This window comes from Pongo pygmaeus, chromosome 8 (assembly GCF_028885625.2).
Source record: "Pongo pygmaeus isolate AG05252 chromosome 8, NHGRI_mPonPyg2-v2.0_pri, whole genome shotgun sequence".
Taxonomy (NCBI): Eukaryota; Metazoa; Chordata; class Mammalia; order Primates; family Hominidae; genus Pongo; species Pongo pygmaeus.
In genome coordinates, this window is record NC_072381.2 from 26,196,273 (window position 1) to 26,208,940 (window position 12,668).

The following is a 12,668-nucleotide window of genomic DNA, read 5'->3' on the forward strand; positions in this document are numbered from 1 at the left end:
AAGATTCTAGAAAATAATATGGGAAAAACCCTTTTAGACATTGGCTTAGGCAAAGACTTCATGACCAAGAACCCAGAAGCAAATGCAACAAAAACAAAGATAAATAGATGGAACTTAATTAAACTAAAAAGCTTTAAGCACAGCAAAAGAAATAATCAGTAGAGTTAACAGACAATCCACAGAGTGAGAGAACATCTTCAAAATCTATATATCTGACAAAGAACTAATATTCAGGATCTACAAAGAACTCAAACAAATCAGCAAGAAAAAAAAAATCCCATCAAAAAGTGGGCTAAAGACATGAGTAGACAATTCTCAAAAGAAGATATACAAATGGCCAACAAGCATATGAAAAAATGCTCAACATCATTAATTATCAGAGAAATGCAAATCAAAACCACAACGCGAAACCACCTCACTCCTTCAAGAATGGCCATAATCAAAAAATCAAAAAATAATAGATGTTCGCATGGAAGCATGGAAAAGGGAATATTTTTACACTCCCATCAACACCACTATGGAACCACTATGGAAAACAGTGTGGAGATTCCTTAAAGAACTAAAAGTAACTCTACCATTTGATCCAGCAATCCCACTACTAGGTATCTACCCAGAGAAAAAGAAATCACTATATGAAAAAGATATTTGTACACACATGTTCATAGCAGCAAAATTTGCAATTGCAAAAACATGCAACCAGCCCAAATGCCCATCAATGAACAGGTGGTTAAAGAAAATGTGATATATATGTGTGTGTGTGTGTGTATATATATATATATATACACACACACACACACATATATATCTATATGTATATATGTATATATATATGATCGAATACTACTCAGCCATAAAAGGGAATGAAATAATGGCATTCACAGCAACCTGGATGGAATTGGAGACCATTATTCTACATTATTCTAAGTGAAGTAACTCAGGAATGGAAAACCAAACATCATATGTTCTCACTCATTTGTGGGAGCTAAGCTATGAGGACACAAAGGCATAAGAATGATACACTGGACATTGGGGACTTGGGGGAAAGTGTGGGTCGGTGGTGAGGGATAAAAGACAGCACACTGGGTACAGCGTACACAGCTCGGGTGATGGGTGCACCAAAATCTCAGAAGTTACCACTAAAGAACTTATTCTTGTGACCAAACACTACCTGTTCCCTAAAAACCTATTGAAATTTTAAAAAATTTAAATAAAAATAAAATAAATAAAAAAATAGAATGGCTTTAACAAAACACCTCACAATGTCAAGTGCTGATGAAGATATGGAACAACTAGAACTCTCATACACTGCTAGAGGGGCTGCAGATGGTATAGCCATAGCCATCATGGGAAACAGTCTGGCTGATGCAGAGACAGTTAAATATACAACCCTTAGGATTCAGCAGTTTCCTCTCTTTGTACTTACCCAAGGGAAATGAAAACTTATATTCACATCAAAATCTGTACATGAATGTTCATAGCAGTTTTACTTATAATTGCCAAAAACAATTAAAATGCCTTTCAGTTTTATAAATGAATAAACAGTGGTTCATCCATTCAGTAGAATACTCAGCATTAAAAAAAAGGAATTTAAAAACCCATTAAAAGCATTTAGAAAAAGAATGTGCAAAGAAGCCAAATATTTACTCTTGTATTAACATAATAGTCAATTGCAGAAAGTACAGCCAAATAGAGGCCACACTGGAGAAATAGGAAGATAAATTTAGTCTCCCTACAGTGCTTTTAGAAGTTTAAAACACAGCCCTTTTAACTTTTTTTTTTTAACTTTTTTTTAGAGACAGTGTTTCACTCTGTTGCCTAGGCTGGAGTGCAGTAGCTCACTGCAGCCTCGAACTCATGGGCTCGTGCAATCCTGCCTCAGCCTACCAAATAGCTGAACTTCAGCTATGTGCCACTATGCCTGGCTAATTTTTATAAAAAATTTTTTTAGAGGCAGGGGTCTTGCTGTGTTACCTAGGCTGGTCTCTAACTCCTAGCCTCAAGTGATCCTTTCACCTTGGCCTGCTAAAGGGCTGGATTACAGATGTGAGCCACTGCACCCAGCCAAACTGAGTTTTTTGGCTTTTTTTTTTTTTTTTTTTTTTAATAAGCAGCTTGCAATTTAAAAGATACAATTTCCTTTCAATCAATTGTGAGTACTTTTGTGAGCCAGTAGCACTAGGCCACAGTGGAGCCAGTCTGACCTTTTATTCGGCTTCCAGGGCAGCAACACTCTTTTGTTTATGCAGCTAAAAGGATGTTACCCTTCCTGATACAGAAGAAAAATGCAAGTCTTGGAATGCTAGGCTGCACATACTCCTGTGTAACCTGAAAGAAGTTTTCTTTGAATGAAGAAAAACACCAAATATAAACGTGCCTCAGTTTTTTCATGTTTAATATGAAGATGATACTACCTCCTTCAGACAGTGGTGAGGTTTAGAGATAATCATGTAAACTGATTAGAAATGTGCCTGGCACAAAGTAAGTATGCAATTCATCTTAACTATTATTATCTAATCCAAAATGTACTATAAGTGTCCAGGCATCCAGTAAAATCTAATCACCACATTAGAAAAATTGCATGAGAAAATTTATTCAGTTTTTCAATTTGCTTTCACCTTCTGACTTGGGTTAGAAGACAGTCAGGGAAAGGATGGTTTCTTTAGTTCCCAAGCAGGTGGGAAAGGAGGAGGCCCCATATGTCAGGGTGATGGGCAGGGAAACCACAGACAGAAAGGAGCGGTGGGACGTGTGACAAGGCTGACGGCAAAGGCTGAAGTATTAGGGATTGGAGGATCAAGGATTTGTGGGTTCAGTGCTTCATTGGGACGTTCTCTTGTTCCAGGGACATTTATCTAGTTATCTTCCCTTTTTAATTAATATTTGCTGCTAATATCAGTGTTTCTCTGTTCTGCAAACATACAGCTCTTTTGAAAGTTTTCTGTGGGATTTAATATTACCTAACTTTGGAGAACCCAGATATGGAAAACTCCCCTACCATGTTCCTTCCTCCTGTTTTTCTATATATATTCTCCCTGTTTTGGGTGTGGGGAGGGGAAGGAGGATGCTAAAGTACGTATGGGTACATGATATTCTAGGTAATTTTCTAAGATATTATTTGTAATACTTACTGTAATAATAATGTATCCTGAAATTGTTTCAAATTTTTAAATTAATCTACATATAAAATAGTATATAACTGTGTTTTGAGGTGACATAATCTGTTGCACTATTGATTAAACTATCATAAATCAATAATGCTTTTAAGCCCTAGATCCTAAAATTTGAGAATAATTTGTAGAATCATAATTCTTTTTTTGTTTTATTTTATTTTATTTTATTATTATTATACTTTAAGTTTTAGGGTACATGTGCACAATGTGCAGGTTAGTTACATATGTATACATGTGCCATGTTGGTGTGCTGCACCCATTATCTCGTCATTTAGCATTAGGTGAATCTCCTAAAGCTATCCCTCCCCACTCCCCCCACCCCACAACAGTCCCCAGAGTGTGATGCTCCCCTTCCTGGGTCCATGTGTTCTCATTGTTCAGTTTCCACCTATGAGTGAGAATATGCGGTGTTTGGTTTTTTGTTCTTGCAATAGTTTACTGAGAATGATGATTTCCAATTTCATCCATGTCCCTACAAAGGACATGAACTCATCATTTTTTATGGCTGCATAGTATTCCATGGTGGATATGTGCCACATTTTCTTAATCCAGTCTATCATTGTTGGACATTTGAGTTGGTTCCAAGTCTTCGCTATTGTGAATTGTGCTGCAATAAACATATGTGTGCATGTGTCTTTATAGCAGCATGATTTATAGTCCTTTGGGTATATACCCAGTAATGGGATGGCTGGGTCAAATGGTATTTCTAGTTCTAGATCCCTGAGGAATCGCCACACTGACTGTCACAATGGTTGAACTAGTTTACAGTCCCACCAACAATGTAGGAGTGTTCCTATTTCTTCACATCCTCTCCAGCACCTGTTGTTTCCTGACTTTTTGATTGCCATTCTAACTGGTGTGAGATGGTATCTCACTGTGGTTTTGATTTGCATTTCTCTGATGGCCAGTGATGGTGAGCATTTTTTCATGTGTTTTTTGGCTGCATAAATGTCTTCTTTTGAGAAGTGTCTGTTCATGTCCTTTGCCCACTTTTTGATGTTTGTTTTTTTCTTGTAAATTTGTTTGAGTTCATTGTAGATTCTGGATATTAGCCCTTTGTCAGATGAGTAGGTTGCGAAAATTTTCTCCCATTTTGGAGGTTGCCTGTTCACTCTGTTGGTAGTTTCTTTTGCTGTGCAGAAGCTCTTGAGTTTAATTAGATCCCATTTGTCAATTTTGGCTTTTGTTGCCATTGCTTTTGGTGTTTTAGACATGAAGTCCTTGCCCATGCCTATATCCTGAATGGTAATACCTAGGTTTTCTTCTAGGGTTTTTATGGTTTTAGGTCTAATGTTTAAGTCCATCTTGAATTAATTTTTGAATTAATCCATCTTGAATTAATTTTTGTATAAGGTGTAAGGAAGGGATCCAGTTTCAGCTTTCTACATATGACTAGCCAGTTTTCCCAGCACCATTTATTAAATAGAGAATCCTTTCCCCATTGCTTGTTTTTCTGAGGTTTGTCAAAGATCAGATAGTTGTAGATAGGCAGCGTTATTTCTGAGGGCTCTGTTCTGTTCCATTGGTCTATATCTCTGTTTTGGTACCAGTACCATGCTGTTTTGGTTACTGTAGCCTTGTAGTATAGTTTGAAGTCAGGTAGCGTGATACCTCCACCTTTGTTCTTTTGGCTTAGGATTGACTTGGCAATGTGGGCTCTTTTTTGGTTCCATATGAACTTTAAAGTAGTTTTTTCCAATTCTGTGAAGAAAGTCATTGGTAGCTTGATGGGGATGGCATTGAATCTATAAATTACCTTGGGCAGGATGGCCATTTTCATGATATTGATTCTTCCTACCCATGAGCATGGAATGTTCTTCCATTTGTTTGTATCCTCTTTTATTTCCTTGAGCAGTGGTTTGTAGTTCTCCTTGAAGAGGTCCTTCACGTCCCTTGTAAGTTGGATTCCTAGGTATTTTATTCTCTTTGAAGCAATTGTGAATGGGAGTCCACTCATGATTTGGCTCTCTGTTTGTCTGTTATTGGCGTATAGGACTGCTTGTGATTTTTGTACATTGATTTTGTATCCTGAGACTTTGCTGAAGTTGCTTATCAGCTTAAGGAGATTTTGGGCTGAGACAATGGGGTTTTCTAGATACACAATCATGTCGTCTGCAAACAGGGACAATTTGAATTCCTCTTTTCCTAATTGAATACCCTTTATTTCTTTCTCCTGCCTGATTGCCCTGGCCAGAATTTCCAACACTATGTTGAATAGAAGTGGTGAGAGAGGGCATCCCTGTCTTGTGCCAGTTTTCAAATGGAATGCTTCCAGTTTTTGCCCATTCAGTATGATATTGGCTGTGGGTTTGTCATAGATAGCTCTTATTATTTTGAGATACATCCCATCAATACCTAATTTATTGAGAGGTTTTAGCATGAAGGGTTGTTGAATTTTGTCAAAGGCCTTTTCTACATCTATTGAGATAATCATGTGGTTTTTGTCTTTGGTTCTGTTTATATGCTGGATTACGTTTATGGATTTGCATATGTTGAACCAGCCTTGCATCCCAGGGATGAAGCCCACTTGATCATGGTGGATAAGCTTTCTGATGTGCTGCTGGATTCAGTTTGCCAGGATTTTTGCATCGATGTTCATCAAGGATATTGTTCTAAAATTCTCTTTTTTGGTTGTGTCTCTGCCCAGCTTTGGTATCAGGATGATGCTGGCCTCATAAAATGAGTTAGGGAGGATTCCCTCTTTTTCTATTGATTGGAATAGTTTCAGAAGGAATGGTACCAGTTCCTCCTTGTACCTCTGGTAGAATTCGGCTGTGAATCCATCTGCTCCTGGACTCTTTTTGGTTAGTAAGCTATTGATTATTGCCACAATTTCAGAGCCTGTTATTGGTCTATTCAGAGATTCAGCTTCTTCCTGGTTTAGTCTTGGGAGAGTGTATGTGTCGAGGAATTTATCCATTTCTTCTAGATTTTCTAGTTTATTTGCGTAGAGGTGTTTATAGTATTCTCTGATGGTAGTTTGTATTTCTGTGGGATCGGTGGTGATATCCCCTTTATCATTTTTGATTGCGTCTATTTGATTCTTCTCTCTTTTCTTCTTTATTAGTCTTGCTAGCGGTCTATCAATTTTGTTGATCCTTTCAAAAAACCAGCTCCTGGATTCATTAATTTTTGAAAGGGTTTTTTGTGTCTCTATTTCCTTCAGTTCTGCTCTGATTTTAGTTATTTCTTGCCTTCTGCTAGCTTTTGAATGTGTTTGCTCTTGCTTTTCTAGTTCTTTTAATTGTGATGTTAGAGTGTCAATTTTGGATCTCTCCTGCTTTCTCTTGTGGGCATTTAGTGCTATAAATTTCCCTCTACACACTGCTTTGAATGTGTCCCAGAGTTTCTGGTATGTTGTGTCTTTGTTCTTGTTGGTTTCAAAGGACATCTTTATTACTGCCTTCATTTCGTTATGTACCCAGTAGTCATTCAGGAGCAGGTTGTTCAGTTTCCATGTAGCTGAGCGGTTTTGAGTGAGTTTCTTAATCCTGAGTTCTAGTTTGATTGCACTGTGGTCTGACAGACAGCTTGTTATAATTTCTGTTCTTTTACATTTGCTGAGGAGAGCTTTACTTCCAACTATGTGGTCTATTTTGTAATAAGTGTGGTGTGGTGCTGAAAAAAATGTATATTCTGTTGATTTGGGGTGGAGAGTTCTGTAGATGTCTGTTAGGTCCGCTTGGTGCAGAGCTGAGTTCAATTCCTGGGTATCCTTGTTAACTTTCTGTCTCGTTGATCTGTCTAATGTTGACAGTGGGGTGTTAAAGTCTCCCATTATTATTGTGTGGGAGTCTAAGTCTCTTTGTAGGTCACTCAGGACTTGCTTTATGAATCTGGGTGCTCCTGTATTGGGTGCATATATATTTAGGATAGTTAGCTCTTCTTGTTGAATTGATCCCTTAACCATTATGTAATGGCCTTCTTTGTCTCTTTTGATCTTTGTTGGTTTAAAGTCTGTTTTATCAGAGACTAGGATTGCAACCCCTGCCTTTTTTTGTTTTCCATTTGCTTGGTAGATCTTCCTCCATCCTTTTATTTTGAGCCTATGTGTGTCTCTGCACGTGAGATGGATTTCCTGAATACAGCACACTGATGGGTCTTGACTCTTTATCCAGTTTGCCAGTCTGTGTCTTTTAATTGGAACATTTAGTCCATTTACAGTTAAAGTTAATATTGTTATGTGTGAATTTGATCCTGTCATTATGATGTTAGCTGGTTATTTTGCTTGTTAATTGATGCAGTTTCTTCCTAGCCTCGATGGTCTTTACAGTTTGGCATGTTTTTGCAGTGGCTGGTACCGGTTGTTCCTTTCCATGTTTAGTGCTTCTTTCAGGAGCTCTTGTAGGACAGGCCTGGTGGTAACAAAATCTCTCAGCATTTGCTTGTCTGTAAAGGATTTTATTTCTCCTTCACTTATGAAGCTTAGTTTGGCTGGATATGAAATTCTGGGTTGAAAATTCCTTTCTTTAAGAATGTTGAATATTGGCCCCCACTCTTTTCTGGCTTGTAGAGTTTCTGCTGAGAGATCCGCTGTTAGTCTGATGGGCTTCCCTTTGTGGGTAACCTGACCTTTCTCTCTGGCTGCCCTTAACATTATTTCCTTCATTTCAACTTTGGTGAAACTAACAATTATGTGTCTTGGAGTTGCTCTTCTCGAGGAGTATCTTTGTGGCATTCTCTGTATTTCCTGAATCTGAATGTTGGCCTGCCTTGCTAGGTTGGGGAAGTTCTCCTCAATAATATCCTGCACAGTGTTTTCCAGCTTGGTTCCATTCTCCCCGTCACTTTCAGGTACACCAATCAGACGTAGATTTGGCCTTTTCACACAGTCCCATATTTCTTGGAGGCTTTGTTCGTTTCTTTTTATTCTTTTTTCTCTAAACTTCTCTTCTCGCTTCATTTCATTCATTTGATCTTCAATCACTGATACCCTTTCTTCCAGTTGATCGAATCAGCTGCTGAAGCTTGTGCATTTGTCACGTAGTTCTCGTGCCATGGTTTTCAGCTCCATCAGGTCCTTTAAGGACTTCTCTGCATTGGTTATTCTAGTTAGCCATTCGTCTAATCTTTTTTCAAGGTTTTTAACTTCTTTGTGATGGGTTCGAACTTCTTCCTTTAGCTTAGAGAAGTTTGATCATCTGTAGCCTTCTTCTCTCAACTCGTCAGAGTCATTCTCCGTCCAGCTTTGTTCCGTTGCTGGTGAGGAGCTGCATTCCTTTGGAGGATGAGAGGCCCTGTGATTTTTAGAATATTCAGTTTTTCTGTTCTGGTTTTTCCCCATCTTTGTGGTTTTATCTACCTTTGGTCTTTGATGATGGTGACGTACAGATGGGGTTTTGGTGTGGATGTCCTTTCTGTTTGTTAGTTTTCCTTTTAACAATCAGGACCCTCAGCTGCAGGTCTGTTGGAGGTTGCTGGAGGTCCACTCCAGACCCTGTTTGGCTGGGTATCAGCAGCGGAGGCTGCAGAACAGCGAATATTGCTGAAGAGCGAATATTGCTGAACAGCAAATGTTGCTGTCTGATCGTTCCTCTGGAGGTTTCGTCTCAGAGGGGTACCCGGCTCTGTGAGGTGTCAGTCTGCCTCTACTGGAGGGTGCCTCCCAGATAGGCTACTCGGGGGTCAGGGACTCACTTGAGGAGGCAGTCTGTCCGTTCTCAGATCTCTAACTCCATACTGGGGGGACCACTACTCTCTAAGCTGTCAGACAGGGACATTTAAGTCTGCAGAGGATTCTGCTGCCTTTTGTTTGGCTATGCCCTGCCCCAAGAGGTGGAGTCTACAGAGGCAGGCAGGCCTCCTTGAGCTGCGGTGGTTTCCACCCAGTTCCAGCTTCCTGGCCGCTTTGTTTATCTACTCAAGCCTCAGCAATTGCGGGCGCCCCTCCCCATAATTCTTGTCCTTGCATTTGAAAATCAAGCTCATGATTCTCCAAATTATCTTCTAAAAATTAATTCATGTGAAAATTGTGTTCTAGGAATTAATTTTACACAAGTATAAGTTTATATATTCATTTTATTTATGAAACCATAAAGATAATGGCATTAATCATTTGAAAGAGAACATTGGAACACTTTTAAAAATGTCTTGGAGGACCTTTTCTAGAAAGAACATAAAATGTCACATGTATTTTAATAGCAATCTTAAAATATTCTTGTTTAGCTCTGCAGTGGAGGATCAGTGACTGACCTTGTGAAAGGATTTCTGAAGAGGGGTGAAAGAATGAGTGAGCCTCTAATTGCCTATATTTTACATGAAGCACTAATGGTAAGGCAATTTAAATTGTTTGTGCGTTAATTATGAAGCAGTTCCATTTAAAAAATGTAGATCCTATTTTTAGAAAAATGTCACTAGTGATACTACATTAGTATTTACTGATGCAAGAATATATGCAAAATCTGACATGTTCAGCATAGCTAATTCTTTTTTTCCACTACAAATTTACTTCCATTGGACCAACAGGATCCTGAATTCTGACCTCTTAAGTGTATTTCTGAGACTGTGATAGTGATGAAGTTAGAAAACTAATAATAGGGTTTTTTGGCCATTATCTTAAATAGGTATATGAAATATTTTCTTCCATTGAAACTCACACATTTGTAATATGATATTTGCTAAGAACTAAGGAGCATGCTTTAATTCTGTGAATTTTTATATAATTCAAAGTGGAAATGATGTTCTTTGATGTGACTAACTCAATGTGAAACATTTGAGTGTCTGAATGTTGATTTTATTATGTGTTTCCTATTGATTTTGTACAGGTACACCATCTGAAAATTTTTGTTGTTCGATGCTTTTGTTAAGAGTCATTATATATTTCTCATCTTCTAGGGACTTCAACATTTGCATAACAACAAAACTATCCACAGAGATGTGAAAGGAAATAACATTCTATTGACCACCGAAGGTGGAGTGAAACTAGTAGATTTTGGTAAGTTTTGTTTAAAATGCATGAGTTTTAACTCCCTAATGAACTAGTATGATATGATTTGATCTTTTTCGAATGGCCTTCCTTTCTAGGTATTGGAAATAGAGGAAAAATCAGTAGTATCTTATTGAGGTAAGAAGTGCAGAGATAATTTGGCAAATGAGAGATTCCCAGAAGAAAGGGTAACTTCTTTCAAGTCAGCTAGTTTGTGCTCATATCACACCAGTGTAGTAACATACGTAGTTGATCCTCTAAAACAGACAGCATCTCAAATGATTACTGTAAGCCTATAATGATAATCTCATGGCTCCTACTAGTGATTGCTTTGCAAATGGACATATATCCAAATCCAGGATTTTGAGATGTGAGGGGAAATTTTCATTATCATCTGGGAGTATTTCCTCCCTCCTAAGGAGAAACAGGAAAAGATGGTCTCTTTCTTCCTCAGGACCCTTGCATGTCATACAGTGATGCCGGAAACTGCTACAGTTACCTGTGACTAAGATGCTCTGTCCTGAGCAGAGAGCCAACTCTGAGAAAGGCAGAGCTGAGAGAGGGGAAGAATGGGGGTGTTTGATAACATAATTGAGGCACTAAGTCAACCAACTTTGGAGCCTGCCTTATCTCTGGACCTTTTGTTATGTGAGATAATAAATTTCCATATTTACTAAACTTTCTTGTGAGAATGGGTGACAGTAATCCTGAAGATGTCCCAGTATCCTTCAGTCATTATTCTCCTTCCCTTTTGCACTGTAGTTGGGTAAGGTATCCCTCCTTGTGCTTCTGTAACCTGTGTATACTTCCATGTTGGCATTTATCATGTAGAATTATAATTATACATTTGGTCTTTATAGATAAAGATACTTAGAAATATAGGTGGACAGACAGAGTCTTTGAGAAGTGGGACTGTGTCTTAGTCTATTTCGTAGACCTAATGCTTTGAGTATAGAAGTCCACTGAGTGTTAGTTGAATGAATGAGTCTTCTTTCATTTTGCATTTTGGAAACTAAAGCTCAGCAAGTTAATGGGTTAATTTTTAAAATTTATTTAATATCCAAGTATTTTGGCTTAGCCCAGGAATGAATTTCAGAGCATCTAGAGAGGAATGGATGAATAGTGTATCCTCAAACATGCAAGTGCATATGCTTTGTTTTTCTCACCTGTGCATTTAAAAACTACTGAGCAGCAGTGAATTTGTGAATTCCTGATTAATAACTGGGGTGCAGCTAGTCTGTGTTTCTGGTTGAATTCAGAGCCTTGAGCAATCTGTCTGGGTTAGTGTACTAATAAGGGATTCTGCTTGAAATTACAACAAATCATTCTTCACTGCTCCACAGGAGGGGCCATTATTCTCTCCAGAAAATAATTTTGGCTACCCTGTAAGACAGACTCAAATGGAGAACTTGCTATTTAACTTGGGATCTCACAATTCCCTTCCTCTAAAAAATGGATACAGTAAGTATAGCATAGATTGAAAATTGTTAAAACAAGTATCAATAAACAACTTTTTAGCTATTAAAGAAAAATTTGGTAAACCAGAAGCTTTGAGAAATGTAAATTCCTATGATTTCCTCCAAAATAAACTAGATTAAAAACATATACTTAGATAACAAATAAGGCAGCCTTTTATATATTTTTGTTTTGTTTTGTTTTGTTTTGTTTTTTGAGATGGAGTCTCACTCTGTCACCCAGGCTGGAGTGCAGTGGCACGATCTCGGCTCACTGCAAGCTCTCGGCTCACTGCAAGCTCTGCCTCCTGGGTTCACACCATTCTCCTGCCTCAGCCTACCTAGTAGCTGGGACTACAGGCGCCTACCACCACGCCTGGCTAATTTTTTGTGTTTTTTAGTAGAGACGGGGTTTCACCATATTAGCCAGGATGGTCTCGATCTCCTGACCTCGTGAGCCACCCGCCTCGGCCTCGCAAAGTGCTGGGATTACAGGCGTGAGCTACTGTGCCTGGCCCTTACATGATATATCTTTTTAAAACATCATAAATTTGAGTAGTTAACAAAATGAGAGCTTTGGTCTTACATTATTTGATTTATAGATTTTCGGCAATAATTAGAAAAGAGGGCCAGTTGCTTATGAAATGCATTCCTAGTGTCTGACACCAAAATATTATTAATTATGTGTAAGATAGTGCTTATAATATTTCTATTCTCCACAGTAAGAGGACATGGATTCAGTTTGCCTATGGTGATTAGTAGGTTGTTGTACGAATTAAAAGCTGAGGATGGTAGGGGTGTACGTTTATACTGAAACTTCTTGAGGGCAGAAAGAACAAGATGTGGTAAACCACAACCTGCAGAATCAAACTGAAAATCAATGTCCTCATTTTATTTTTATATCAAATTTTCAGAGAAAGCTACAGCTGGGAGTAAAGGGTTTTAGAATCAATTTTATTTGAATCTGTCACTTCATAATTATACTATCATCTCATTATTGGGTACTGAAGATCTTAGATGGCTGTCAGGCACCTCATACTCAGAATGTCCAAAATGGAGCTGCACCACCTCATCTGTCTAGAAATCTGCTACATATAAAGAGTTTCTTGTCTTAGAAAG

General features: G+C 38.2%; 1 protein-coding gene across 3 annotated transcripts in view; it reads left to right on the top strand.

Annotated features, from left to right (window-relative positions):
* The window catches only part of MYO3A (myosin IIIA), a 271,671-nt gene that overhangs the window by 53,984 nt on the left and 205,019 nt on the right, over positions 1 to 12,668 (top strand). For all 3 annotated transcript variants that reach the window (XM_054436017.1, XM_054436018.1, XM_063669682.1), the window contains exons 5-6: positions 9,336 to 9,440; positions 10,005 to 10,104. In XM_054436017.1, the coding sequence (XP_054291992.1) occupies positions 9,336 to 9,440; positions 10,005 to 10,104 (205 nt within the window). The remainder of the gene's footprint in view (positions 1 to 9,335; positions 9,441 to 10,004; positions 10,105 to 12,668) is intronic.